Here is a 27,236-nt window from a genome sequence, read left to right on the forward strand (position 1 = left end):
TGTCAGGACTAGTCAACAGGTACCATGAGGGTAGAACATGTATCCCCACATTCTATCCAGTGGCTGCCACAGGGCAAATGTTTGCTAAGTACTTCTTAAACAAATGAATGAATATTATCCAATGAAGGAAACACATTTGCTCAATCTGCAGGTGTATACTGAATGCCTAATACGTATCTGATACTGCTCCAGAGGTATATAAATGAGGCAAAAATCTCTGTCCTCAAGGGACTTACATTTTAATGGAGGAAAGTGATACATTCATAAAATGTGAGGTTGCCTTAAATGCTCTGAATAAAGCCAGGTAAAGCAGTGGGGAGCAATGGGGTTGCAGGTATAATGGTGATATGTGACTGCCTCTGACCAGATGCTTCTGGAGCTCAATGGAGAAGAGGGAATGACTCGTGAGAATCCCTGGGGGAGAGGACCTGAAACTACACACACTGAGGTCAAAGGACTTCCAGCCACTAGCAATGAACTGCAAAGAATCTGGGTACATGCTTGGGGCACTACCTTAGAGTCTTTCAGGTCCCAGCCAAGCTTTTGTCTTTAATTGCAGCGTGCTGGGAGGTCTTGCGACTCTACAAAGAAATATTCTAGATGTCACGTGGAAAACAGACTGCTGGCCTCTTACCATGGATCGTGACAAGAACATGAGCACTTTTGGAGTGCTTGGGGAGGCAAAGTGTCACCTGCTCTGCTCAGTCCACAGCTAGGGGCCTGCTGAGCACCAGTAGGAACTCTGGGACCCACCTCAAGGGCCAGGGCATGGAGTCCTGTGAGAAATTTATTGGGGAAAACATACGGAAACTGCAGAAGGCCAACGGTACCATAGCAAATGCCTCTGATTCACCCCAAACACTCTTATACGCCTATAATATGCACTGTTACTATACTATAAACCTCTGAAAATGACCTAAATATTCACATAACACCTCTAATTATAAGATATAATTTTTACTTAAAATATCCTCCTGTTTAGGATATAGTAGAGAGTATCACTGACTAGAAATCAGAAGATACAGAGTTATAACTCAAATTTGCCATAACCAGATGTAGGCAAACCTCAGTTCCAAGCCAGGAAAATGGGGAAGTAGGATCGGAACATCTCTAACAGTATTTGTGGGTCTATTCTTAGTCTATACGTACTTTAATTTCTTCCCACAGGAGGGCAGAATCTGATTTTTAAAGGATTAGAAAGAGTATGTAAAAAATGGCTTAATAAAGAGAAAGTAAACTATAGGGAAGACTGTAGGGGTCCTAGGGGTTAACATTTACCCAAGAACACCTGCAGTATAGAATAACCTTCACTATTCTACGGCAGGAAGTCAAACTAAAAACTATGTAAGAAAATCAAGAGGAAAGACATATTTGCCTTCTTGAGTGTTTGCCCCATAAAATTACCAACTCTAAACATTCCTCTTTGTATTTTTAGAAAAGATGCTTCCAAAAGCAAGCAAAGAAACTGTGTTTCTTTTTTTTTTTGACTTTATAACTGGTCTAACAAAAAAAGAAAAATGATTTCACACTTTTCCCCTTATCTAAATACTTGTCATTAGCTTCTGCTTCTAGTGACACAAATGTCACTCCATACTTTGCTTCTGACCTGAAAGCCTCTGTGCCATCGTGACTTTGCACATGAAGGTCTGTCTGTCTGGAATGTTCTCTTACACACTGCTTAAATTAGCTCCTGATTCTCCTTCTGCAAGATTTGGCTTGATCTCCACCTCCTCTAACATGGCATTTGAGAGCACGCGCTCTTGAGCCCATCTGCTTGCTTTTACACACTGGGTTCGTCACCTGATGGCTATGTGTCCTTGGGGAAGTTCCAGATCTCACTGCACCAGGACTCAGTTTCCTTCTTTATAAATAAGGATGATAGTAATACCCATTGTGTAGAGTTATTGTAAGGATTAATTATATAAACTCAGGGAATTAGAGCAAAGACTGGTAGTCAAAAGCACTCAATAAGCGGTAGCTATTATTACCATAATACCATAATACTAATTGTTACCTTCTCCCCTGAACTCTGCATAAAATGCCCACTTTTCAACCTGCCTGTACACTTATCTATCCCCCAACACAAGTACAATCATAAGTGTGTGTTTACCTGTCACCTTCAATATACCACAAATTCCTTAAACAAAATGTGTTTTTCCCTATATTTCCAAGGCATAGTACTTGCTCTACAAATGATGAATTTCAGTTTTCTGCAACAAAACTCATCATAAACAGACATATTTCAAATTTAGAAATATGGTGGAAAAACACAGCAAGATTATTTTTTAAATACACCATGTAAAAACATTTTGAGGGACATCGAATATTTCTGACTTGAAATTAAAGAAATAATTGAAAGAAATGGAAGGAAAATGACAGCATGGTCAGGTTGCATTCAACAGTCTACACTGAATTAGCAAGGAGATGAGAATGAAATCTTTTGGGACCTCATGGAGTGGTGAAGAAGCATGTGAGTTGAACAGAAATCTGCTTCTTGCAAATGAGTAGAGAGGGACTTTGCCATGCCATGCCATGCCATGCAATGACGGGAACACCCAACGTGTAGTGCACACGGAGATATGCTGATCATTTCCCTGAAACCTGCAAAGCCCTTGCCCCAAAGTCCCAACACAGGCTAACGTAGCCAATCACATTTATTTTGTCCATATTTAACATGGAACACAGTGTCCTGATACCGAACACTGATAAGGAAGAACTGTTGTGGCTGGGGTAGGGGCCAGGCTAATTTACTTAAAAGCACCGTGGTGAGGGGAACATAATTAATCTTTCTGTTTGGAAAATAAAGTGCTATTTTCTTCTTAAGAGATGTCTTGTGCTCTCAAAGAGAATGACAAAACAAATTAATCATTTTCCATTACTCCACACACAGCCCTTGGATGTTGAAAGATCATGTGAACAGTTAATCCCCCTATATGAATGAGTTTCTGGTGACAGGCAGATCAGATCTAAATAGAAATCAGGCAAGGTATTTTATTTTTATCATTGTGGCTTTGAGACTTAATTCAAAAATAACTGAGAACAACTCTGCCTATATTTCTAAGGTTTTCTTTCATAATTAATCCTTTTTTGAACACTTAGATACACTATTTTGGATCTTATACAAAGCATTCCTCTGATGAAGCCTGCTAAAGCAGACAGAAGCAGAGACTATCAAGTATATTATAAAACCATGGAAAATCCAACTAAACTACCTTTAAAAGAATCTCCACAGCCAAGACCATATTCAGTAAAAGGTACTAATAATTTAAAGTTACAGTAATACATTTGGACAGATACCTCATCTAAACAACTAATGTTAAAGATGAACCATAAGTATGTTGCGTGAAATGCTTTGTTAAACTATGTCCTGAATGGCTGAACAGAAGAGCTTATATGGGACTTATTATGGAGAACATGTCAATATAAATATGTATTCATGGAAAAAGTCAGGAGAGAGATTTTCAACCACAGGCTGAGAAACATGGCTCATGAAAACCAATGGGCACAATACAGTGGACAATGTTATTTGGTAAGCAAATTCATCAGATGTTTGCCACAACCAATTGTTTTCCTGAAACTTAATTGCTAGAAAGTTCTGCCCTCCAAATGAAAGCCATCCATTCATTCAACTGGACAACAATGAAGCCTTGTGGTCTGGTGGTTAGTATGAAAATGAGCTGATCTTGCCAAAAAAATTTGTAATTTTGAGCTTAGGCCTCCTCTCCCACTTCATTTTAACATATTCAACTGAAATGAACAAGCTCTTTAGCCTTTACTAAATCTATTAAAAACCAGAAGTAGCCAAAACAACATGACTTTAAATTATGTTATGAAAATTGAACTGAAAATGTAAAGCATACTTTGAATTATGCTTTGAAAGTTGCATTGAAAACGGTACTGAAAATGTACTGCATACTCTGGAAATTGAGGATTCCACAGAAACTTACCACATATATATTGGATGCAGCATTCAATCTTTACTTAATGTATATTGATTACGTATCTACTATGTTCAACTCATATCTACAGTATTACAATCCCAGAGTGCTACAGCTGACATCTTTGGGTTCCTAAATGAAAATAAATCATTAAAGCAATTGAGAGAAATACGGATATTATACAGTAACTTTTCCTTAACCATTTTTTCCCTTAAAATTGAGAACTCTCAAGCATAGGGAGTGTCTTACTCAGGCTGACATAATAAAAAAAACTACAGATTGGGTGGCTTCAACAAATACTTATTTCTCATAGTTATACAGGCTAAGAGGGGTCCAGCAGATCCTATGTTGGGTGAGGTATTGCTTTCTAGCTTTTAAGACAGCCACATTTTTACTACACCTTCACAAAGACAAGAAAGAAAGAGACAGAGGCAGAACACAGAGGTAGAGGAAAGATCATCTCTCTAGTACCTTTGTCTTCATATGTGGATATTAATCTCATCTTGAGGGGTCCATCCTCACAACCTCATCTAAATGTAATTATTGTTCAAGAGCCCTCCTCCTAATTTTCTTCCATTAGGGGTCAGGGTTTCAACATATGAATTTGGTGAAGATACAAACATGGAGTCCATAACAGGGATCAGGCCTTACTTACTGTTCTTTGAAACCGTGATGTTAGTATATAACAGCTATGCAATAAATATTTATTAAATTTGGAATTGCAATTAGTTCTCAGCCATCAAGTTTACATATATACATTTATATAATGCATATATCACAATTTTTTAAAATAATAGCTAATGTGAAAGATCACATAATTTACATTTGATTAGTGAGGGACAGCATGCTTCCAAGTGAATATGGTATATCAGAAATATGGAATTCACTCTAAAAGAAATGATGACTTTCCAACAATAGTATCAAATTAAATGATAAATGTAGTCTACTTTTTCTTTTGAAAACTCATATTCCACACATTTTCTTAGGCTATTTTAGGACAGGAAGTTCATGAGAATTACAAAACCAAATTTCAGTAATTTTATATCACCTCCTTGCTCCTAATTCCCATCCCTTCTGGACTTTAGTTGGAGAATAAAGGTGAGAGTTTGTTCTACATTATTTCTAAGTAGATAAAGAAGTAAGTATGCAGTAAGATACACAAAGCATTGCTTATCATAGCTATGGTCTCACTTTTAGAGGGAAATCAATATGTTAAAGGAACTTTCTGGAGATACACATAAAATTCCTACTGGTAAATAATTTTCTTATCAGGAAAATTATTCACCAGCATTTACCATCTAGGCTCAATCTTTTTCGAAAATATATTTTAGTCATTTGATGAATAATTTAGACAATAAAGGGGCAGTAAAAATCATTATCAAAAATTTTAATAATGATTTAAGCATATGACACATTCTCCTGATTTTGAAGGTATGAATGCATTGGACAGCTGAAAAATTCTTAATTATAAACCTAGAAAACACTCACTCAGTATGTACTAATGCCAGAATTCAAATATATTACTACTGAGTCCTAGTTTATCATTACTTCTGGTTCATGCTTTCTGTGCTTTCAAAAAACAAGTCTTTTTAAAACCATGAGTCCTTTTAATTTATTTTAACTGACATGACCATTTTGTTTACTAAAAATTTGCAAGGTTTTTTCACTTTTTAGATTTATACACATCAACTGATTTTCTTTCCTATAACACCTTTTATATCTAATCTCTTTTGTATACAACTTGCTTTCAACATCTGCCCACTTTTGAACTGTATGAATTACATTTTGGTGCACAATCACAGCCAAAGATGGAATGCTTTCACATTTTTATTGCAAAAATATTGAATGATTAGGTTGATATGTTTCAATGACTAATTGAATGAGAGTATCCTATTTCTTTTTGTCTTTAGAAACATACTCTTCATTCATTGATTCTTGCAATAAATCTATGTTATCATAATTGAATATTCAAATTTTCTGTTTATTCAATCAAATTTACCATCATATTTAGAATCTAGAGTGCCACTGCCTTTTATAATCATCTTATGAAGATCTAATAACAGAAATGTTTTCCTTTGTCACTTTCCTTCTCTTTGCAATGATTGAAGAAAATGAAAAATTCTGACTTTTCAATTTGTGTTCAATAAAAGTAATAATTTTTAAAGGACGACAGAAGCTTTTTTCATAGCTTCCAAAATATCTGATGATACAGATATTTTGTTAGGAAGCACTTCTTCATAGCATTACTGCACATCTGTGCTAGCTCTTATCCCAGCCCACTTTTTCAAGGATATCTGTACAACAAGCAGCCTCAGAAGACAGAGATAGTACATTTTCTGTGGGAAAGGTTGGTCAGGGGTTCTCACAGTTCCTAATGTTTCCTCATCTGTAGTACTAACGTACAGTGCACGCCACTCTCACACGAATCCACTTCCTTATGAACCCTCTGGGTTTTGTAGAGGAGTAGGAAGGTCAACCAATGCCATTACGAAGCTCATGCTGTGCCTTGGGTCTCTTATCTTGTGCCAGCATCTGTGAAAGTTTAATAGGCTAACTTGCTACTTTTAAGTAGGGTAAAATCTCAGATCCTTCAACAGTTCTTGGTAGACTTTGGGTAATGTTATAAGAAAGATGAAATATTATGTAAAAATTGTAATTTAGTTCACTTATAACAACAATATTCAAGATAACCCCATCATTTCTCCATTTTACTGTTTTGTCTTTTCTAGCATAGTTAGGAACAATGAATGAATAATAATAATAAAATAATGTATATAATAATGTTATAGTAAAATATCAATAAGATCACTAACATTCATTATACATCTGCAACCAGATTTTTACTTTATTTTTAAAAAATAGTGATAATCTTGCTGTGTAACTTGTATCTTTTTAAAAGACTAAAAGTTAAAAAAGCAATACTTACAAAAAGAAATTAAAAAAAACAATAATGGGTCCAACTGACTCTGATGATGACTAAATTATCCTGTAATACTCTCAACCTTTATAATTTCTGTTGGAATCTCTTCACCCTCTTCATTCCAAATGTCTCCTCCCTTTGGGCCACACTAAACCACTTTGGAGGGGTGTTATATAAAACCTGATGGAACTTCATGAAATACTTGTCCTATAAGATTTTGCAGAACTGTGTCTATAAAGAGAACCCATGCTTACCACTCAGGGTGTATTTTTTTTTTTTTTTTTTTTTTTTTGCGCATGGAGTAGTTGGTTATCACATGTTGAATGGAGACACAAGAAATGGATACGACAAAATTGGAAGTTAACAAGAGAATAGTAAGAAGAAAATGGAGAAATGAGAAATAAGGGAGACACTTTACGTAACTTTTAAAACTACTCATATAGTTTCACATACTCTGCTTTTGTAAATTGGTCAATTTGTTATAATCAGAGAATTGATCATTTAGTAAATTCATGACTGGGAAAAATGACTCTTGAAGTTAGGTCTTATAAACTAAGATTTTAATAAAAAAAATCTGTAGATCTAGAGATATTAAGGAAATCAAGGAGAATAATGTTTGAGAAAAAAATCTTGTGTTACTATGGTACATTAGAAAGAAGGTGTACTGGAAAGAGAAAAAAAGATATTATCAGTAGAAAAGATATGAAATTCAGTCAGTGGAAATGAGTAGGACTAAATCCAGTATAGATAAAGGCAGAATAACACCAGGCTTTAAATGATAAGCACTAAAGGCATATTCTAAAAGGACACATTGATGGTGGCCTAAATCAGTTATTCCCATGGCTGCACATTATAATAATCTGGTGAGTTTTAAACAATATTAAGTCCTACTCCAGGTTAGTCAAATCTTGGAGTGGGGAGTGTTGAATTAAAATCATTGGGGCTTTTTATGTAAAAACTCTTAATCTAAATTTTCTTGTAGCTTAAGTTTGAATCAACTGATTTGAACTTTAGAGGTAAAATTTACATATCACGAAGGGCCGATACAACCCATGTGTTGGGGAAGCTAGCAGAAGGTAAATGTCCTAATTAATGAGCCAAATCTTTCCAGTCCACACACTGCAGTCATGGCTGGTGAAGGTAATGCACACATAAGCAGGGATATTTTTAAATTTAGAAAAGGACTTTCCCATCCATTGACACGTTTGATTTTCTCAGCAAACTTGTGAGGGGTAAATACTATGTAAGTACTAAGTACTACATAAGTACTATGTAAGTACTAAGTACTATGTCCATTTCATAGAACAGAAATTAGGCTCAGACTAAAGTCAGAATTAATAATCAGGTCTTCTAACTCCCATCCACCAGATCCTAGTCATTCTCTGAGACAGCTGGAGATCCCTTGGCTTCTGCTGTTCTGATATTCCTATTCCTCTAAGAGAAACACACCTTCTTCAAGGATATACTAAGGTTGAATCAGGGCTTTGAGATATTATATAGCAATCCAAAATCTGAGAAACAATAAGGAAAAACATGAAACTAGTACGTTCTCTGAGAAGAATACATAAGGGGACTGCTTCACAGAATCCAAGTGCCAGGTTTTCAATGTGATTTGTCCCCCTAGGATTCATGTGTTGGAAGCTTGGTCCCTAGTCTGGTGATGTTGAGAGGTGGTGTGACTACTTAAGAGGTGGGGCCTAGGGGAAGATCCTCATTTCATTGGAGATGCTGCCCCTTTAGCTATTAAGAGAGTTCTTATATAATCTTGAGTTAGTTCTTATTAGATTGAATAACTCTAAGAGTGAGCCTGACCTCTGAATCGCTCTGTCTTCCTGTCAAGAAGGTGGTCTCTCTCTCACACATGTTCCTGCTATGATGCAATCTGTCCTTTGGGCCCTCAGCAGAGGCTGAACCAACAGGGCAGTCTGATTTTGGACTTGCAGCTTCTAAAATTGTGAGTTAAATAAACCTCTTCTCAAAAGTATACAGCTTCGGGTATTTCATTATAGGAACAGAAAACAGACTGATACACCAAGTATTTTATGTCAGTCAGTCTATATTTAAGGTGCTTTAAACTATGGTTAGTGTCTGATGGCAATGAGACAGACATAGCAAGGATGTGTTCCATTAGCCATTGCTGTGGACCCAAGTAGATGCAGGATGCTGGGGAGGAAAAAAAGAAATTGAAAAAGCTCCAGAAAAGCATTTATGGAGGATCAGCTGTGGAAAATAATTAAGAGAGCCTAAAGCAAATAATGAGGGAAGGGCTATTTTGGAGGTTTGGTCTTTTTCTGTTTGATGTTCAAGTATAATGTAGTTGGGGGCAATGATAGGTTGAAATCATTCACTAATGTCAAATAATTAACAGGAGACCATTTTGGGTATTTATATTAATAATGCTAATAGTGACAATTTATACTCTCTGCAGCCTTTCATCTGAGATCAAAGTTTATTAAAAGCTCTAAACAAACTTTATAAACACTGTGTAAGTGGTATAAGAGCTGTTATGGAGATGCATAAAATAAAGATCAACTGAGGAGCTAATATCACAGAGAAGGCTCAAGACAGGACTAGTAATGCAACCTAGGGGCATGCCAACTCTTTCCTTCAACGTTCAAAAGGCCGATAATGAGATCACAGTTGCTTAATGAAATCCCATTAGCCAATAAGTTCAGAGTACATTCTGAATATAATCCAGGAATGTCAGCGCTTTATTTCTGAAATCACCTCTTAACCTGCTCAAGATAAATATGGAATCTGCCTGCTAATTTTCTTCCTATTTTCTTTGCATCATTCACTATAGGCTTGTAAATGTTCCTCAACTTATCTTTATTACCTTCACTAGAAGATATGGAATGGAAAGAACACTGTGCCAATAATCAAGACAATCAAATTCTAACCCTAGATTTTCCACACTTAGAAATGCATAAAGCCCTCTGGCTTCCACAGTTCTTAGGTGTAGAGTGAGAGGTTTTTACAAGGATTTCTATGACTTCTTCCAGGTATAATATTATCTAAAATGTGAGATCCATGGTCCCAGAGACCAAGTTTATTGTACACTGAGAATAGTGTTAAGACATGATAGGAACTCAATAAATCTGTCACGCAGTACCATGATTAAATCATGCTGAAGAGTTTGATGGCAGCTAATAGCTCAGTGGACATTTTGTGAAGCTTAGATTTTCTATCCCTCCTAGACTGGATTAGAGCCTATTAGGTAGAGATTTCACATATTACTTGGACAAGCCCAATTCATTTTTAAAAACTAGAATTTCGAAACAGGTTAAGTAACTTGACCAGAGTCATGTGCCTAGCTATGGTGCACATGTGACCAGAATCCATATTTTCTGATCCTTAATCAAATGACTTTCACCATATCACTTTCCATCTTTTTAGTCAGGCATGTAATATTTTCAGCTGAAGATTGTATGTAGTTTGCTAAAATTAGATGCACAAAATGAAAATTCTTCAAATCAGTTTTTCACTTAAATATTGTTTGAAAAATGTGCACAACATATACCACTCCAACCACTAAATATTGAGTATAGTGAACATATTATACTTAAGTTAAAATCCTAAAATAAAACCAATATACTATGGTATTTCACCTAGATATGCTCACAGTAGAAGGTATTTCTTGTAAGTCTTATATTTTTGGAAAAGTATTTCCATTGTGCTTTGTAATACATATTCATATTATTTTCACAAAATAAAGCATTACCCAGAAAAAGCACCATGTTATGGATAGTGTTTGGAACACAACTATAAAACACATTATCAAGTGAGGCAGTTAGACAGGCAATATGACTACCTATCAGCATCAAATATGAAGCTGTCAGTCTGACCTCCAAACGCTGAGCAACCCAATAATAGTCAATTCATCTGATGGTGAAGCTGCATTCATTATGTAATTTCTCAATGATACCTTCCCTACGTCACCACATTTATGAAAAATTTGACAGGGCTGTAAGAAACAATTTTTGCAGGCTTGAAGAAAACCTACATTTTTAACTTGGTCATCACCTTTTGCCACAAGGTTACAGCTCTGCATAAACAACTCATTTGTTTTAGAAGTGGTTTTCTTCATCTGATCATAAGCAGTCATGTTGTAGAGGCTTAACCCTTTGAAGATGACCCCATTATTGGAAACCACGCCTATTTTACTACTAAAATGGGCCCCGTATTTTGGGACAAGGTGGGGAGAGGAGAATGTCCGGATTGTTTCACCCCAGATCCCTCATGAGAGATTCATGAGGATATTTCCGTTTGCCCTCGATGCGAATATCCAGAAGGTAGACCAACATTAGAGCAGTGGGAAACTTGGCAGAACGGGCTAGGACAGGGTTTGTGCAAAACCTTTTTCCGGTTTCAGTTTGAATGGGTTCCCAGGAAGTGTCAAGTTTGAACAAATCCAAAATTTTACAATGTAGCTCGGCCAAAACTGCTGAGATTCACCTGATTCTGGGTCAAAACTGTACAGAGCACACTGCGTTTTATTTGGTGTAAAGCCAATTGGACTGGACCTTTCAAGCAACTTCAATGAGAGGCTCATAGCCTTGGCAAAACCAAAAATGAACCTAGTTCGATCTCTGGTTTTGAAACAGCAAGTTCTGGCTTTGTAAGGAGATAAAGGCAAGTTTTCCCTAGTTTCAACATTCTTACAAATACTTTGGAGAGACATCGCAAATAATGGACAATTATTTGGCCAGATTTACATACTCAGTTGTTTTCTGGGCTTAATGAGGCCACTTCAGTAAGTACACTTAACTCATTTGGGTCCACATATGCCTAAGTACCCTACAGCACAATTCAATGTCCTCACAAAGAACTCTGACCCTTCCTCAAAAACTTGTGTCAGTAATTTGCACTAGTAGTAGAGGTTGTACAATTTGTACCAGATCCAGGGTGGAAAGAAAATGAATAATAAAAACTTATACAATGCAGATAAGTGAACTAAGTGTATATAGCATTTCTCAGTCTGCAATCTCCCCACAGACATATGGGTATACTCATAATTAAGTATACCAAGATCTTAAAACACAGCATGTATACTTCAAACTTCAATGGCAGCTGAATGGATCCTTATCTTCAATGGTAGCTGAATGGATCCTTATGACACTACCATTTTAAAAAAGTCACATAGCTAAGAGTTCTTCAGTGATTTGTAACATTTCTTAATATAGGCAAGTCTCTCTATATTTTTCTCCATATAGCTTTAAGTTAAGATTTCTTTTTTTAAGATCTATTTACTTATTTGAAAAGCAGAGTTACATAAAACAGAGGGAGAGACAAAGAAAGAGATATCTTCCATCTGCTGGTTCACTCCCAAAAGGGCAGCAACCACCAGGACTGAGCCAGGCAGAAATCAAAAGCCTGGAACTCAATCTGACCTCCCACATGGGTGGCAGGGGCCCAAGTAACTGGGCCATCTTCTGTTGCTTTCTCAGCTGTATTAGCAGGGAGCTGGATCTGAAGCAGAGCAGCTGGAACTTGAACTGGTGCTGGCATCCCAGGTAGTGGCTTAACCCACTATACCACAATGCATCTCCAAGATAATTTTTTTAAACTATGTATTCCTCCTATACACACATGCATATACATACACAGACTTTTAAGCTGTCTAAATGCTTTAAGTTTATGTAGCTGCAAAGTGTGATGTTTCTGAAATATTGTGAATACTGATACTTTCAAATGAAACTTTTATACTCTTCAGTCTTAAACTTGCATTACACATACAAACATACCCAGTGAACTTTAAACATCTCAGTAATCTGTTGCCACCATTTCTCCAATTATAAAATAAATATGATCTTTTTTTAAAGACAACAATTTTATCTTGACCCTTTTCTCTTTTAATTTATTTCCGATCTGTTTTCTCTTACAGACTTTTATCTTAGTATAAAATATCTTTATAGCTGTAACTCTTTATTGGCCTTCCTATCCTACTTCATCCTTCTCTAAAATAAAAATGTATATATACTTATGTGTATAGAAACACTGATTTTTAAAATTTCCTGTCATCATAATACTCTAAGTGATGGCCGGCGCCATGGCTCAATAGCCTAATCCTCTGTCTGCGGCGCCGGCACCCCGGGTTCTAGTCCTGGTTGGGGTACCGGATTCTGTCCCAGTTGCTCCTCTTCCAGGCCAGCTCTCTGCTGTGGCCCGGGAGTGCAGTGGAGGATGGCCCAAGTTCTTGGGCCCTGCACCCCATGGAAGACCAGGAGAAGCACCTGGCTCCTGCCTTCGGATCAGCGCGGTGGCCATTGGAGCGTGAACCAATGGCAAAAGGAAGACCTTTCTCTCTGTCTCTCACTGTCCACTCTGCCTGTCCAAAAAAAAAAAAATACTCTAAGTGTTACACATTTTTATGGGCTAAACTGTCATTGCAACTAACCCTAGGCATAACTAACCCTAGGCATATTATAAATTTTGAGAAAAGTATTAAACATGAATTGTAAAAAAACCTCAAAGCTTCTGAAAGTATCTATCTTAATGGGATGGATATAAGTTTCTCTTCTTTTGCACTCAATTGGTTCATATATCCATAGGTAAATGATAATTTTTGTTTTTGTTTGAATAATCTTGGATCCACTTCATTTCTATCCCAATTTGTTTCCATAGATTTAAATCTTGTTTAAACAAAAAAGAACCTGAAAATGAAAGCATTCTTTTTGCTATAACAGTGTTAACTCCAGGAACATCTTTCTAGTTTGATGGCAAACATTATATAGTAATCTGTCATGAAAACTTAATTTTAATGATTTATCAGCTCCATTAAATCCTCTCTCAACTTTTATTGAGAGCAAAGATTTGGAAACCAGTTGAGTTACCAGAGGATTGTAATGTGGTTATTAAAACCATTTAGCTTTCTGTTTCTGGAAGGTGCACCAAAAAGGCTTAATTTCCCAAGATTTATCAATTTATTTTAACTGTTCCTTAAGGTGGAAGCATTTTGTTTAATACAACCGATGCAAAATGGGTGGCAAAAAAAAAGTCTTATTAACTTTCATACAATTCCACCCTTGCAATATGTTCAATATTTTTATTTTATTTTAGCACCAATATATTTTCATCTAAAGTTTAAAAACGTGAATTAGCAAAGCCAGCCCTCAATGTCAAATCTATTAGCCAAATCAGGCTTTCTTTCCATCATAAAAAAAGTCTGCCTTTATCTTTCAGGTCAGTGAAATGTGTTAATGTATGTCCCTTTAATTTGTTGTTTTATTATGTGGTGTGTGTGAAATATGTCACAGATACAAAAAGCCTAGAAAATACATACGTACATTTTAAAGAAAATAATCATTCATTGTGGTTTGAATTAGCATTTTCCTGACAACTAATGAAGATGAGATCTTCTCACACATTTCTTTTACAACTGGAATCCTTGCCCGTGTCTTTTAACCATTTTTGTTTTTTAAAAATGTTTGTTTGTTTATTTATTTATTTATTTATTTATTTTATTTGAAAGGCAGAAACAGAGAGAGACAGACAGAGAAACAGAGATCTCCCATCCACAAGTTCACTCTTCAAATGCACGCTACAGCTAAGGCTGGGCCAGGCCCAATTCAGGAATCCAGAACTCAATTTTAAGACTCCCACGTGGGTCACAGAGCCACAGCACTTGATGTCTCTCAGGGTGTGCACCACCAGCAAGCTGGTATGGAAAAGACAGCCGGGACGCTAGCGTTCAAATTGGCGACCCAACAGCTATGCCAAATGCCTGCCCCACCCATCTTTTTGCTTTTGAAATCCATTATCTTTTTCTAATTGTTTTTGTAGGCAACAGATTTGGATACAAACTGATAATCTTTTAGACTTACAAATATATTGTAAAAACGGCTTTTCATTCTTTTTATATTTTGATTTGCCAAATTATTAAAAATAATGTAGTCACATCAGTTACTCCTTTTTCATGTTATCTATGTTTTCAGCGTCTTGTCTGTCTTCTTTTTTCCCCTAGAAGTTATCCTAATTCATGAAAATACTCAACACTGTTTTTTTTTTAGTCCCAAATTTTTATAGTTTTGCCATTCATATTTAGGTTTTCATTTATTTGGGGATCTGAGATAGTTTCAATTTAATATTTTTCACATCATCTATTTTTTAAGATTTATTTATTTATTAGAAAGGCAGAGTTACACACACAGAGAAAGAACGAGAGACAGAGGGATCTTCCTTCTGCTGGTTTACTTCCAAAATGGCCACAAAGGCCAGAACTGAGCTGATCTGGAGCCAGGAACCAGGAGCACCTTCTGGGTCTCCCATGTGGGTACAGGGGCCTATGCACTTGGGTCATCTTCCACCGCTTTCCCAGGCACATAAGCAGGGAGCTGGATTGAAAGTAGATCAGCCGGAGCCGGCGCCGCAGCTCACTAGGCTAATCCTCCGCCTTGTGGCACCAGCACATCGGGTTCTAGTCCTGGTTGCCCCTCTTCCAGGCCAGCTCTCTGCTGTGGCCCGGGAGTGCAGTGGAGGATGGCCCAAGTGCTTGGGCCCTGCACCCCATGGGAGACCAGGAGAAGTACCTGGCTCCAGCCATCGGATCAACGTGGTGTGAAGGCCGCAGCGTGCTGGCCGTGGCGGCCATTGGAGGGTGAACCAACGGCAAAGGAAGACCTTTCTCTCTGTCTCTCTCTCACTGTCCACTCTGTCAAAAAATAAAAAATAAATAAATAAATAAAAGAAAGTAGAGCAGCCAGGATTCTAATCAGTGTCCATATGGGATGCTGGTGATGTATGTGGTGGCTTTAGTCGCTATGCAAAGGCACCAGCTCCTGACATCATCTTTTGAAGTCAATCCTTACTCCTCTGTTATGTGTTGCTAGCTGTGGCAGACATCAAGATTGACATGCACACATATTTCTGTTTCTGGGTTCTCTGGTTATAGAGACAAACCTATGGATTCCTGTGTGAAGACTACACTATCTTCATTTCCAAAACTTTAATAAGTTTTGATACACATGAAGAAAACTCTACCACCTTTTCCTTCTTCAAAAAAATCTTGGGTAAATTTGGGTGCCTCCTCTATAAAAGATTTGTATACTTTTGGTTATATCATTTTCCTATTTCTTTTTGTTTCTTCATCACTTTTGTATTAGAATATTTTCAATAATATTTTCTCAGTGATTTTTCCTGGAGTTAGAAGTAAAATCGCCTCTCACATTTTGTTTTTTTAATCAAAGAAAAGAAAAGTGATCCCTGTTAGGAATCTGGAAAACATTATGCTGAGTGAAATAAGCCAGTCCCAAATGGACAAATATCATATGTTCTCCCTGATCAGTGACAACTAAATGAGCACCAAAAAGGAAACCTGTTAAAGTGAAATTAACACTATGAGAAACGGTGACTTGATCAGCCCTTGCCCTGACTGTTGATTAACAACTTAATACGTTATCCCTCTTAGTATTTTTTTGTTTGTTCTACTTAATACTTTTGGTTGAATACTGTAATCAATACACAGTTATTCGTAAGTGTTGAAACTTAACTGAAAAGTGATAGCTGTTAAATATAAGAGTGGGAATAAGAGAGGGAAGAGATGTGCAATTTGGGACATGCTCAAGCTGACTTGCCCCACACGGTAGAGTTAGAAACATACCAGGGGATTCCAATTCAATCCCATTGAGGTAGCATGTACCAATGCCACCTCACTAGTCCAAGTAATCAATTTGTGTTCACAACTGATCATAATGATAGGACTAAGAGCCAAAGGGATCACATAAACAAGACTAGTGTCTGCAAATACTAACTGATAGAATAAAAAAGGGAGAGAACGATCCAACATGGGAAGTGAGATACACAGCAGACCCATAGAATGGCAGATGTCCTAAACAGCACTCTGGCCTCAGAATCAGCTCTTAAGGTGTGTGGATCTGGCTGAAAAGCCCATGAGAGTATTACAGGCATGGAAAGCCAAGACACTCTGGCAAAAAAAAAAAAAAAAAAAAAAAAAACACACACAACAACAACAACAACAACAACCACCTAAATGAAAGATCTATGCGAGTGAGATCCAGTGGAAAGAACAGGTCATCAAAGAAGGAGGTACCTTTCTCTGAAGGGAGGAGAGAACTTCCACTTTGACCATGGCCTTGTCTAAATATGATCAGAGTTGGTGAACTCAAAAGGCTTCCATAGCCTTGGCAACTCACAACAAGAGCCTAGGGTGGTTACTGACGCCATAAACAAGAGTGTCAATTTGTTAAGTCAACAACAGGAGTCACTGTGCACTTACTGCTCATGTAGGATCTCTGTCCTTAATGTGCTATACATTGTGATTTAATGCTATAACTAGTACTCAAACAGTATTTTTCACTTTGTGTTTCTATGGGGGTGCAAACTGTTGAAACCTTTACTTAATATATGCTAAACTGATCTTCTGTATATAAAGAGAATTGAAAATGAATCTTGATGTGAATGGAAGGGGAGAGGGAGTGGGAAAGGGGAGGGTTGCGGGTGGGAGGGAAGTTATGGAGGGGGGGAAGCCATTGCAATCCATAAGCTGTACTTTGGAAATTTATATTCATTAAATAAAAGTAAAAAAAATAATTTATCAATTCTTTTGGCTTTCTACTTAAACAATAACACTATTTGCAAATAGGGATAGCTTTACTGTGCTGTTCAGGATGGCCTGAACAGTGTATAATAAAGGTTACAGAAAGGAAAGGTAAGGTACGGAAAGAAAGCTATTTCCCAGCCTTAATGGAGGAATTTCAACATTTCAGGTTTTTTTGTTTGTTTGTTTGTTTTGTTTTGTTTTGTTTTTTGACAGGCAGAATTAAACAGTGAGAGAGAGAGAGAGACAGAGAGAAAGGTCTTCCTTCCATTGGTTCACTCCCCAAATGGCTGCTAAGGCCAGCACGCTGCGCCGATCCGGAGCCAGGAGCCAGGTACTTCTCCTGGTCTCCCATGCTGGTGCAGGGCCCAAGCACTTGGGCCATCCTCCACTGCACTCCCGGGCCACAGCAGAGAGCTGGACTGGAAGAGGAGCAACTGGGACAGAACTGGTGCCCCAACCGGGACTAGAACCCGGAGTACCGGTGCCGCAGGAACATTTCAGTTGTAAGATAATGTTTGCCATTCATTTTTGCCACACAATCTTTATCAGATTAAGGAAGTTTTCTTCCGTTCTTAGTTTATTAAAGATTTATTAATAAGATGGTGACAGTGGTGGAATCATGCCTGCTATTTATTTACTGAGATGATCTTACTGAATTTTATTTCTCCTTAATTGATCACTCTGGTGAATTACAAAAGAACACTCTGGTGATCTATTATTAAGTAAAACCTGAGTACTTTGAATAAATTCAACTTGTTTATGATGAATCATCATTTAAACATTCCTATATAAAATATTATACAATGCTATATAAACTTAGTGTAATATTTTGGCATCCATGTTCAGGACTGAGGGGACTCTGATTTCCCTTAACTCAATGGTTTCTGCTTGGTTGTCTATCACACAAGCTAGTCCCTGGAAGGATTTCTGTAAAACTCAAATCATCTGTTCCCAGAAAATTTGGTAGATATTTTTCTATAAAATTACTTGGGGTTGGCTCATTCCTGAGAAAATTTTAATAGATTAAACTTATTGATTTTTAAATTTAGCAATGGGGCTATTCATATTTTTCTTCTTATTCCTGTTAATATATATATTTTTATAAAAATTTAGTTATTTCCCTTAATTTTTGAATTTATAATTCTTTTTTATATATTATATATAATTTATAATTCAAAAATTTTCACAATGCTCTCTTGTGGATACTCTACATTATCCAATAGCTGTGGTTTTATCTTCTTTTTCATTCTAATGGACACTGGTCATTTTTATTATGATTGGTTGATAAAACCAAACTGACTGATTAGGCAACCAACTTCATCGTATCATTTCTGACCACAGCACATTTGTTTTCCTTTTTACTTATTTAAAAATGTATTTCTCTAGTTGAGAGGCAGAGAGACAGAGTGCAAGCTCCCATTCACTGGTTCCCACACAAATGCCTGCAAAGACAAGCACAAGCACCACCACCCCTGCCAGCACCCTCACCCCCCCTCCTGCTGCCAGGACCGCGCCTGAGAGTCACGGAGCAGACTCGTACACTCCGCTGTGGGACACAGGTATCTCAACAGTCAGGCCGAGTGCTTGTGCCTGCATGTCTGTCTTCTATTTCATTTACTTCTAATCTTTTCTCTATTGGCCTTTTCTTTACATTCATTGCCCTTTCATTTCAGTTTTCTCTATATTTCATATGTTGGATAATAAGCTTATTAATTTTTATGAACTATTTTCTAATGCAAACTTTTCAGCCCGTTAAACTGCCACATAAGAACAATTTTGGGTGTATCCCACACATCATAACATATACTATTTTTATTATCATTTAGTTCTGTATGCTTTATAATTTCTACTATAATTTATTTTTGACCTGTGAATTACATAGAAGTTTTCTTTGAAAATTATAAACATCTATCTTTTATCTGAAATTTTGGCCCATAGATAGGAACAGAAATTGTATGAGCAACTTCTGGTTCTCACTAAAGAAAAGTCATATATTCCCCTTACAGTCTTCCTCCCCACCCCCACCTGCTCCTTTCTTTTCTTTAGTTATGGTGCAAATATAAGTATCAGCTGTGGAACAGGTATTGGCTCATGAGGAAGAAGCAACATACAGAGGACGGTGGAGCAAAAATGCAGGTCTCTCACAACATGGTGACACCATACTTGCCAAGGACAATTGATCCTTGGATTGTCATATGAGAAAAATTAATTTTTATCTTACTTAACCCACTAGTATTTTTTGGTTTCTCCATTAAAGTACTTGTGTCTAACTTAACTGACACCAATTATGAGCATAGAAATTATTAATACTACTATACTAATGAAAATGAAAATAGGTCAGATTTCAGTAGTACTATGAAGAAATGAATTTATATCTCCAAATCGATTGCCTTTCATTCTCTTCCACTTCATCACTGTGGTGTATGCCTATACTTTTTTTTCTCCCTTGACCTCCAACTTACTACACGCACTAGTCCCTGTCACTAAAAAGGACATCCACTTCGACAATCCCTTTCTGGCACCAAACTCCCCCAACTCCTAATTTTCCAACTACAATTTCTAATGTTGGACCACTCCAAGGTTCATTTTCCCTTTTTATTTTTTTCTTAACACTCTACTCCAACCTGCACACTGCTACTAATCTTGCATTCCCATACACCACATTTTCCACACTGGAAGCCCTAACCACCAATGGCTCTCTGTTTGCTAGTGCCGTACTTCCATCTTCCACCTCCCCTCATTGTGATGCATATGACAATATGACATCAAATACACGGTTATCAGAGCACTCTTTCTAAAACAGGAGTCCGAATCCTCTCCAACAGATTGTTTCAGAATGGGGTGCATTTGTCACACCTGTTAAGACATCACTTGGGAACCTCACATCCTGCTTGGGTTCCAGTCCCAGCTCCATCGTGATGCCAGCTTCCTGATGATGTGCACCTAGGAGGCAGCAGGTAATGGCTCAAGTACCTGAGTCCTTGTCACCCATGGGGGAAAAGTCTGATTGAGTATGCAGCTCTTGGCTTCCAACTTCAGCCTTGTTGAGCCCTGGCTATTATAGGCATTTGGGGAATGAACCGCAGATGCAAAATCGGTCTGTCTGTCTCTGTCTTTTGAACAAAAAATACAAATTTTTAAATACAGAGAAAATAAGCCTGAGGATTCGTTTTAGAAGAATGCTTCAGTAGCTAATTCTGACCAGTAGACACTGGCACTCAGGAATAACCCATTTGTATCCCTAACACAAATGACTAAGTCTATCCTCACTGGTTCATAGTTCAAAGTTCCACAACATCCCCTATTGATCTCCCAAACTGCTCTGTGAGCATATATTACCTGTTATGAACCCAGCAGGGGAAATGTGAAAGACTGAAATGAAAGAAAACTTCTTGGATGTCTTCAGTAGAAAATGAGTTTTTACTCTGTACTCCCTTGAAGATTTTCAGATTTTTTTTTTTAAGATTTTATTTATTTATTTGAAAGGCAGTTACAGAGAGGAAGACACACACACACACACACACACACACACACACACACAGAATCTTCTATCTTCTGGTTCACTCCCCAAATGGCCACTATGGCCAGGGTTGGGCCAGGCTGAAGCCAGGAGCCAGAACTCCATGTGAGTCTCCCACATGGGTGCAGGGACCCAAGCACTTGGGCCTTCGCTGCTGCTTTCCCAAGCACATTAGTAGGAAGCTGGATCAGAAGTGGAGCAGCTGGGACTTAAACCAGCACCCATAATGGAATCTGACATAGCAAGCAGCAGCTATACTGCTACGCCATGGCACTGGCCTCAGGTTTTCCGATTCTATGGAATCTCTGCATTGGTCACTGACTTTCAGTTATTTTTAACTCTGGGAGTTATAAATAACTTTTACCAATACAAATGATTGTTCATAGACAATAAATTTTGTCTTATGAATCAACTGATTTCCCCTTTCTGCTCTAGAAGAGGCCACTTTGGCCTCTATTTAAAATTAATTTCAGTATTCTTTAGTGCCTGTGTATGTGTGATTCTTTGAATGCTCCTTTAAGTGAGTTGTAATATCTTTCTCATTCCTTCATAAATTAAATAATTAAATAAGCATATTTGTCAGGACTTCATTATATCCATATGCATATACATGTACATGTACATACATGAAATATGTGATTTTACCTCTTAAAAATATCTTTTAAGAAATCATTTATTTATTATTGCCTTCAGCTTGATTAATATCCCCAACGTTAAATGCTTTCTCTGGCTCCCTCTACCTGACATAACTGATCTTCATAGTTTATGGACAAAACTAAATCCTAATCATGTCCTCAAATTATGAAGCCTATGACTTTCATGGAGAACCTATACTAAAATGATGCCTTAATTTACTTGACAACTATCTTTTCTTCGTTACAGTTCCTGGAAATGCACTTTTGCTTTCAATCAAGGATGTATCTAGTCTATTTTTATCTTATACCATTATTTAATTTATATTTGACTTATCTCTTCAATTAAGGTCTATGTTCCTTGAGAGGATTCATCTTAATTTATTTTCCTCTCCTCCTCTCCTCAGTGTCAACACAGTGTCTAATACACCCAGTAAATATCCATTGCTGGGTTCCATCCATCGTCCATGAACAGGAGCTCTCAATAAAGATTTTTTTTAAATTTATTTGACAGGTAGAGTTGTAGATAGTGAGAGAGAGAGACAGTGAGAAAGGTCTTCCTTCCTTTGGTTCACCCCACAAATGGCTGCTATGGCTGGTGCGCTGCGCTGATCCGAAGCCAGGAGCCAGGTGCTTCCTCCTGATCTCCCATGTGGGTGCAGAGGCCCAAGCACTTGGGCCATCCTCCACTGCCTTCTCGGGCCACAGCAGAGAGCTGGACTGGAAGAGGAGCACCCGGGACTAGAACCCGGTGCCCATATGGGATGCCGGCGCCGCAAGGTGGAGGATTAACCAAGTGAGCCATGACGCTGGCCCCAATAAAGATTTTTTTTAAGTTAGCTTTTAGTTTGCTAAATTTTAGTTGAAGTTTCATTCCCAGAAAAATTCACATTAAACTTCAGTGAAGATGGTTAGGACTTCTGTGAGACACTAAACAAGGATTAGCCAGGAAGATAAGGAAATACGACTATATTGATGCACATTGTGAGTTTCCCCCTCAATCACTGCACTAGAACTGCTTACATCTATACTCCTAGTGCGATCCTACACAAGAGAGAATGTATTCAGTTCAACATTTAGTCTTTCTTAAATGGTTATTAATTGGCCATGGCAGATTAAGAATTTTTGACTGACCCTAGGGATTCATTTGCAAATAAAATAAAATTTCTCCCATCCAAGTACTAACCAGACCTGACCCTGCATACCTTCCAAAATGAGACAAGATTGGGCACATTCATGGTGGTATGGCCATAAACTGCAAATAAAAGAAAATTTCAAATCCAGGAGAGTTAGCTGCTAGTGAAGAAGAGGAGAGAAAAACTGAGGAAGAAGACAGAAGAGGGACACATTATTTTGACCTAAGTGTACATATATAACTGGTGAGAAGCCAAATCAAGTTTCTCATTATGATGCAAAATCCATCTCATTTTCAAATATTATGACTACTGACTCTTTAAACTCAATCTACTATAAGTATTCCTAATGGAATGATGAAATTTCAAACTTCTATAGATTTTTATTACCTTGATATACTTCTGAACAACATGCAATACCTAATGTGCTCTTACTATCAATTCAACTAAATGTGGACCACCAACAGATTGCTATGATTTAAATGCTGGGTTCTGAGAGAATAATAAATGACCTTGAAGTTGTTTTTAGCATATTTGATTTTATGAACCTACATTACCCGCTGACAAGTCTACCGAGTAAATTAAATTCTACTCTTTATAATGCCATATGAAGTCAGAGGACTTCATAATATTTCAGCATTTTTAGTGAACATTTTAATTTTATGGTTTTACTTAGTTACTTCCAATTAAAACTATCTGGAGAAAACTGCTACTGTAAAAACCCCAGTCTATTTTATCAATTTTATTTTTCTCATGGTGACTTTTTACTTTTATCTTTACTCCTAGAGGAACCCTTAGAATAAGTCATTTAAGATTCTATTCCACATTACTTTGTTAGTAAAGAGATTAGATAAACAAAAGCTTCACATATACAAATAAAATTTATTGCCTTTTTGTTGTTATTGATATATCTTTCAGTTTCATATATATGGGTGTAATTCAAATAATTAAATGAGAAATAACAAGCAATAACATAATGATAACATAATATTTATTTGGTCCTAAATATTTACACATGTATTTTCTTTGCAAATTCTCACTAGCAACTGATATTTTAGTTACAACTATTTTTTACATATTTAGGAGTCAAGAAAGATGTGACTTGCTAAATGTGGGTAAATGGGATTTTGTATGCTGAACACAAGTCCTCCAAATAAAAATTTTGTTTTTGTTCATATTTTTTTAAAAGAGCATTTAATTCACAAGCCAAATCCTTCTGGCACGACACTTTGTAAGAGTAAGTAAAACATACATGGAAGAACACTAAACATTTTTTTCTACAATGGCATCATACTGAAACTGAGAAGGACAGTGTACTTTCTAAATGGCCCAGTAAAATCTAAGGCAGAAGTTATTTACTTCTAGGGTCTGGACACTGTCAGTCAAAATCATTTGCTTACATTTTACTAACATGTGCTCTGTACCATGTTTCCATTCCTCAGACAAAATAAATATTGTATTCTCTATGAGTCTTATTGTTTACAGCATTCAAATTTCTTCTTTGCTCATTAAAAACATTAAAATAAACCACCATACAGCAAAGACATTAATATTTCACATAATTTCTTAAAGGTTTTTATAATGAAAAATATGCTAGCCAATGTTTGTATCTTTTATTTAACTTTATATGAGTATATAACTCTTTTCAATAAACAACACATTGGGGCTGGCACTTTGGCATAATAGGTTAAGCCTCTGCCTGAAACTCTCCCATTCAGGTACCCATTCAAGTCCCGGCTGCTCCATTTCAGATCCAGTTTCCTGCTAATGTGCCTGGGAAAGCCGCCTTAGTTGACCTAAGTACCCAGGGCCCTGCCACCCATGTGGGAGACCCAGATGAAACTACTGGCTTTGGCCTGGCCCAGTGCTGGCCATTGCAGATATATGGGAAGTGAACCAGGGGAAGGAGGATCTCTTTTTCTAGCTCTACCTTTCAAATAAATAAATCTCAAAAGAAAAACACAAAAACCCAGTATGTCAATATTTGTAGGAAATACAATTTTTATAGCTGTATATTTCAAGATAATACCACAATTTTATTGTTATTCTAATTCACATAATTTAACTGTAAAAGTGTTTATATTATATAGCCATATTTTTTAAAACTTGAAAAACAAAGGAATGAAACTACAACCAACAATTCTTCTTAATTCCGTATTATGAATTGCTCACTCTCTTCTGTTCTTTTATATGCCTCAATGTTTTCATTGAAGCAAACATGAACTTATATTTCATTTGTAATTTTCTAATAAATGTTGCAGCATGTAGTTTTTACAACTATCACCTAATATTTCCAAATACTAGATTCCTATAAAATAATTCAATAAAATCAGCTGTTATTATTCTCATTTTGAATAGAGGTGAGAAAAATGTAGAACAAATACGAATGTAGAAAGCATTCTGGTCTCAGTTTCTTATTAATCAACTCTTTCAGTGAATGTTAAATAAAGCAACAAATGCACAAGATACTGATTAGATTAGTGTGATTACGTTTCCCGTGGATTAGTGCGGCTTGACATAATCTGTCTTGAAAGGGCATATACCACATAAGAATATTCATAAATTATGATTTTTTTTCACCTAAAAAGTCGGTATCCATATACCTTTGTGATATAGTTTAGCTCATTTTCCCCTTTGAATCTTAGATGTAGTTACCGAAACACTTTCTGGAATTGCTTCTTTGGACATGCTCTGAAATCCGCATCAGGAGACAGCAGTTATTCGACACAAGGAAAGAGAAAATACCCCAACTTACCGTTTCTAATACATGTACACGGTCCTGCAAATAAACATAATACATAATTAAAAATCATTTCAAGTGTACTCAATTTCAGGCTATTAACCCTCCATTAATAGTAATTTATTTTGGAATTGTAAAGAATGAAAACTCCTACTCAGAATGATCTACATTAGAAAAAAAAGCCATGAAATAATCATGATTCCCTTTCTCATTTTATACAGTATTAGGACTACAAGGTTTAATTTAACAGTAAATACCATAAATTTAGATCTAATTTCTGAAAGGAATGAGTCTTACCACTTTTGTACTGGTAAAATTACCTATTTATGTAAGGATATATAAATTTTAGATAGATTTGAATATATGAGACAGAATTAGAAAAGAGTATTGATATAGAAAAGGAATCCAGCACATGCACCAGCTATCCATTAGACATAAAGTAAAAATGTGTTCTTGCAGGAAGACAGATTTCAGAGGAAGACAACTTAGGGACAGGCATTTGGCCTAGTGGTTAAGATAGCGGCTGGGATGCCCACTTCCCATGTAAGAATCTGAGTTGCAGTCCCAGCTGTACTCCAGATTCCATCTTCCTGATAATGTGTACCCTGGGAGACAGCAGGTGATGGCTCATTGATTGGATTCCTTCCACCACATGAGAGACCTGAATTGAGTTCCAGGCTCCTGGCATTTGGGCAGTGAACCAGTAGATGTGAAATCAATCAATCAATCACTCTCTCAAGTAAGTTAAAAAATAATTTTTAACACAGGAAAATAAACAAAAATTTTATCAAGAAGAATAAACCCATCAATTAAAATTAGTAAGTAGGGTCTGGGCATTTAGCCTAGTGGTTAAGATACCAATACCCCACATCAGAATGCCTGCATTCAATTCCTCACCCTAGCTTTCTGCTTAGAGACACTGGGAAGGAGCAGTGATGGTTCAAATAATTAAATCGTTGTTTCACGTGTGAAAGCTCTAGATTGCCTTTCTGGCTCCTAGTTTTGACCTGGTCCATTCCTGTCTCTGTCCATCTGTCTCTGCCAGTCTCACTTGCTGTCTCTCTGCCTTTCAAGTAAAGTTTTAACAATTTAAGATGAGGGTCCAGCGCCTGCAGTGCATGTATTCCATATGGGTCCAGTTTGAGTCTCAGCTGCTTTACTTCCATTCCAGTCCTTGTTAATGTACCTGAGAAAGCAGTGGAGGATGGCCCAAGTGCTTAGGACCCTGCACCCATGTGAGGTGCCCGGAAGAAGCTCCTGGCTCCTGGCTTCAGCCTGGCCTAGCTGCAGCTATTTGGAGATGAACCAGCAGATATCTGTGAGTCTGTGTGTGTGTGTTTGTGAGTAACTCTTTAAAATAAACCAAATAAAAAAATATGTATATCATTATTAAAAACAAGACAGGAAAATAAAAGAGAAAGATATTCACATACAGCCAAACATGAATTGAGATAGCCCTTCATAATCTACAGAATCTTAGAAGGTTTATGGAAATAATGGTTTTAAAGCAGGTCATTAACAACATTGTTAAAATAATAAATGAATAAGAAAATGATTATATACTCAACTCAATAATCATATCCTCAACATTTTCCAGAGCTTACAGGTATAGAAGGAAGTCTTTATCAAATAAAAGAGAACAATTTAAGAGAGAACAGAGTATGAAGAAAACAGAAAAAAGCCTTTTTCAGAGGGTCAAGGTCACCTTTCTTTTCTCTCATTTTAAAAAACTAGAGGAGGGGCCGATGCTGTGGCATAGCAGCTAAAGCCGCTGCCTGCAGTGTCGGCATCCCAT

At 36.9% G+C, this 27,236-nt stretch overlaps 1 protein-coding gene and 1 long non-coding RNA gene across 22 annotated transcripts in view; one reads left to right on the forward strand and one right to left on the reverse strand.

The window, feature by feature from the left end:
• The window catches only part of LOC138847228 (uncharacterized), a 90,498-nt gene that overhangs the window by 62,953 nt on the left and 309 nt on the right, over positions 1–27,236 (forward strand). For both annotated transcript variants that reach the window (XR_011384937.1, XR_011384938.1), the window contains exons 2-3: positions 18,803–18,975; positions 26,613–26,759. This is a non-coding gene — a long non-coding RNA (uncharacterized lncRNA). The remainder of the gene's footprint in view (positions 1–18,802; positions 18,976–26,612; positions 26,760–27,236) is intronic.
• The window catches only part of CEP128 (centrosomal protein 128), a 475,965-nt gene that overhangs the window by 37,602 nt on the left and 411,127 nt on the right, over positions 1–27,236 (reverse strand). For 19 of the 20 annotated variants that reach the window (XM_070065330.1, XM_070065327.1, XM_070065329.1 and 16 more), the window contains one exon: positions 25,457–25,480. The exons of the other annotated variant lie outside the window; for it this stretch is intronic. In XM_070065330.1, coding sequence (XP_069921431.1) covers positions 25,457–25,480 — 24 coding nt within the window. The remainder of the gene's footprint in view (positions 1–25,456; positions 25,481–27,236) is intronic. 20 annotated transcript variants of the gene reach the window in all.

This window comes from Oryctolagus cuniculus, chromosome 20 (assembly GCF_964237555.1).
Source record: "Oryctolagus cuniculus chromosome 20, mOryCun1.1, whole genome shotgun sequence".
Taxonomy (NCBI): domain Eukaryota; kingdom Metazoa; phylum Chordata; class Mammalia; order Lagomorpha; family Leporidae; genus Oryctolagus; species Oryctolagus cuniculus.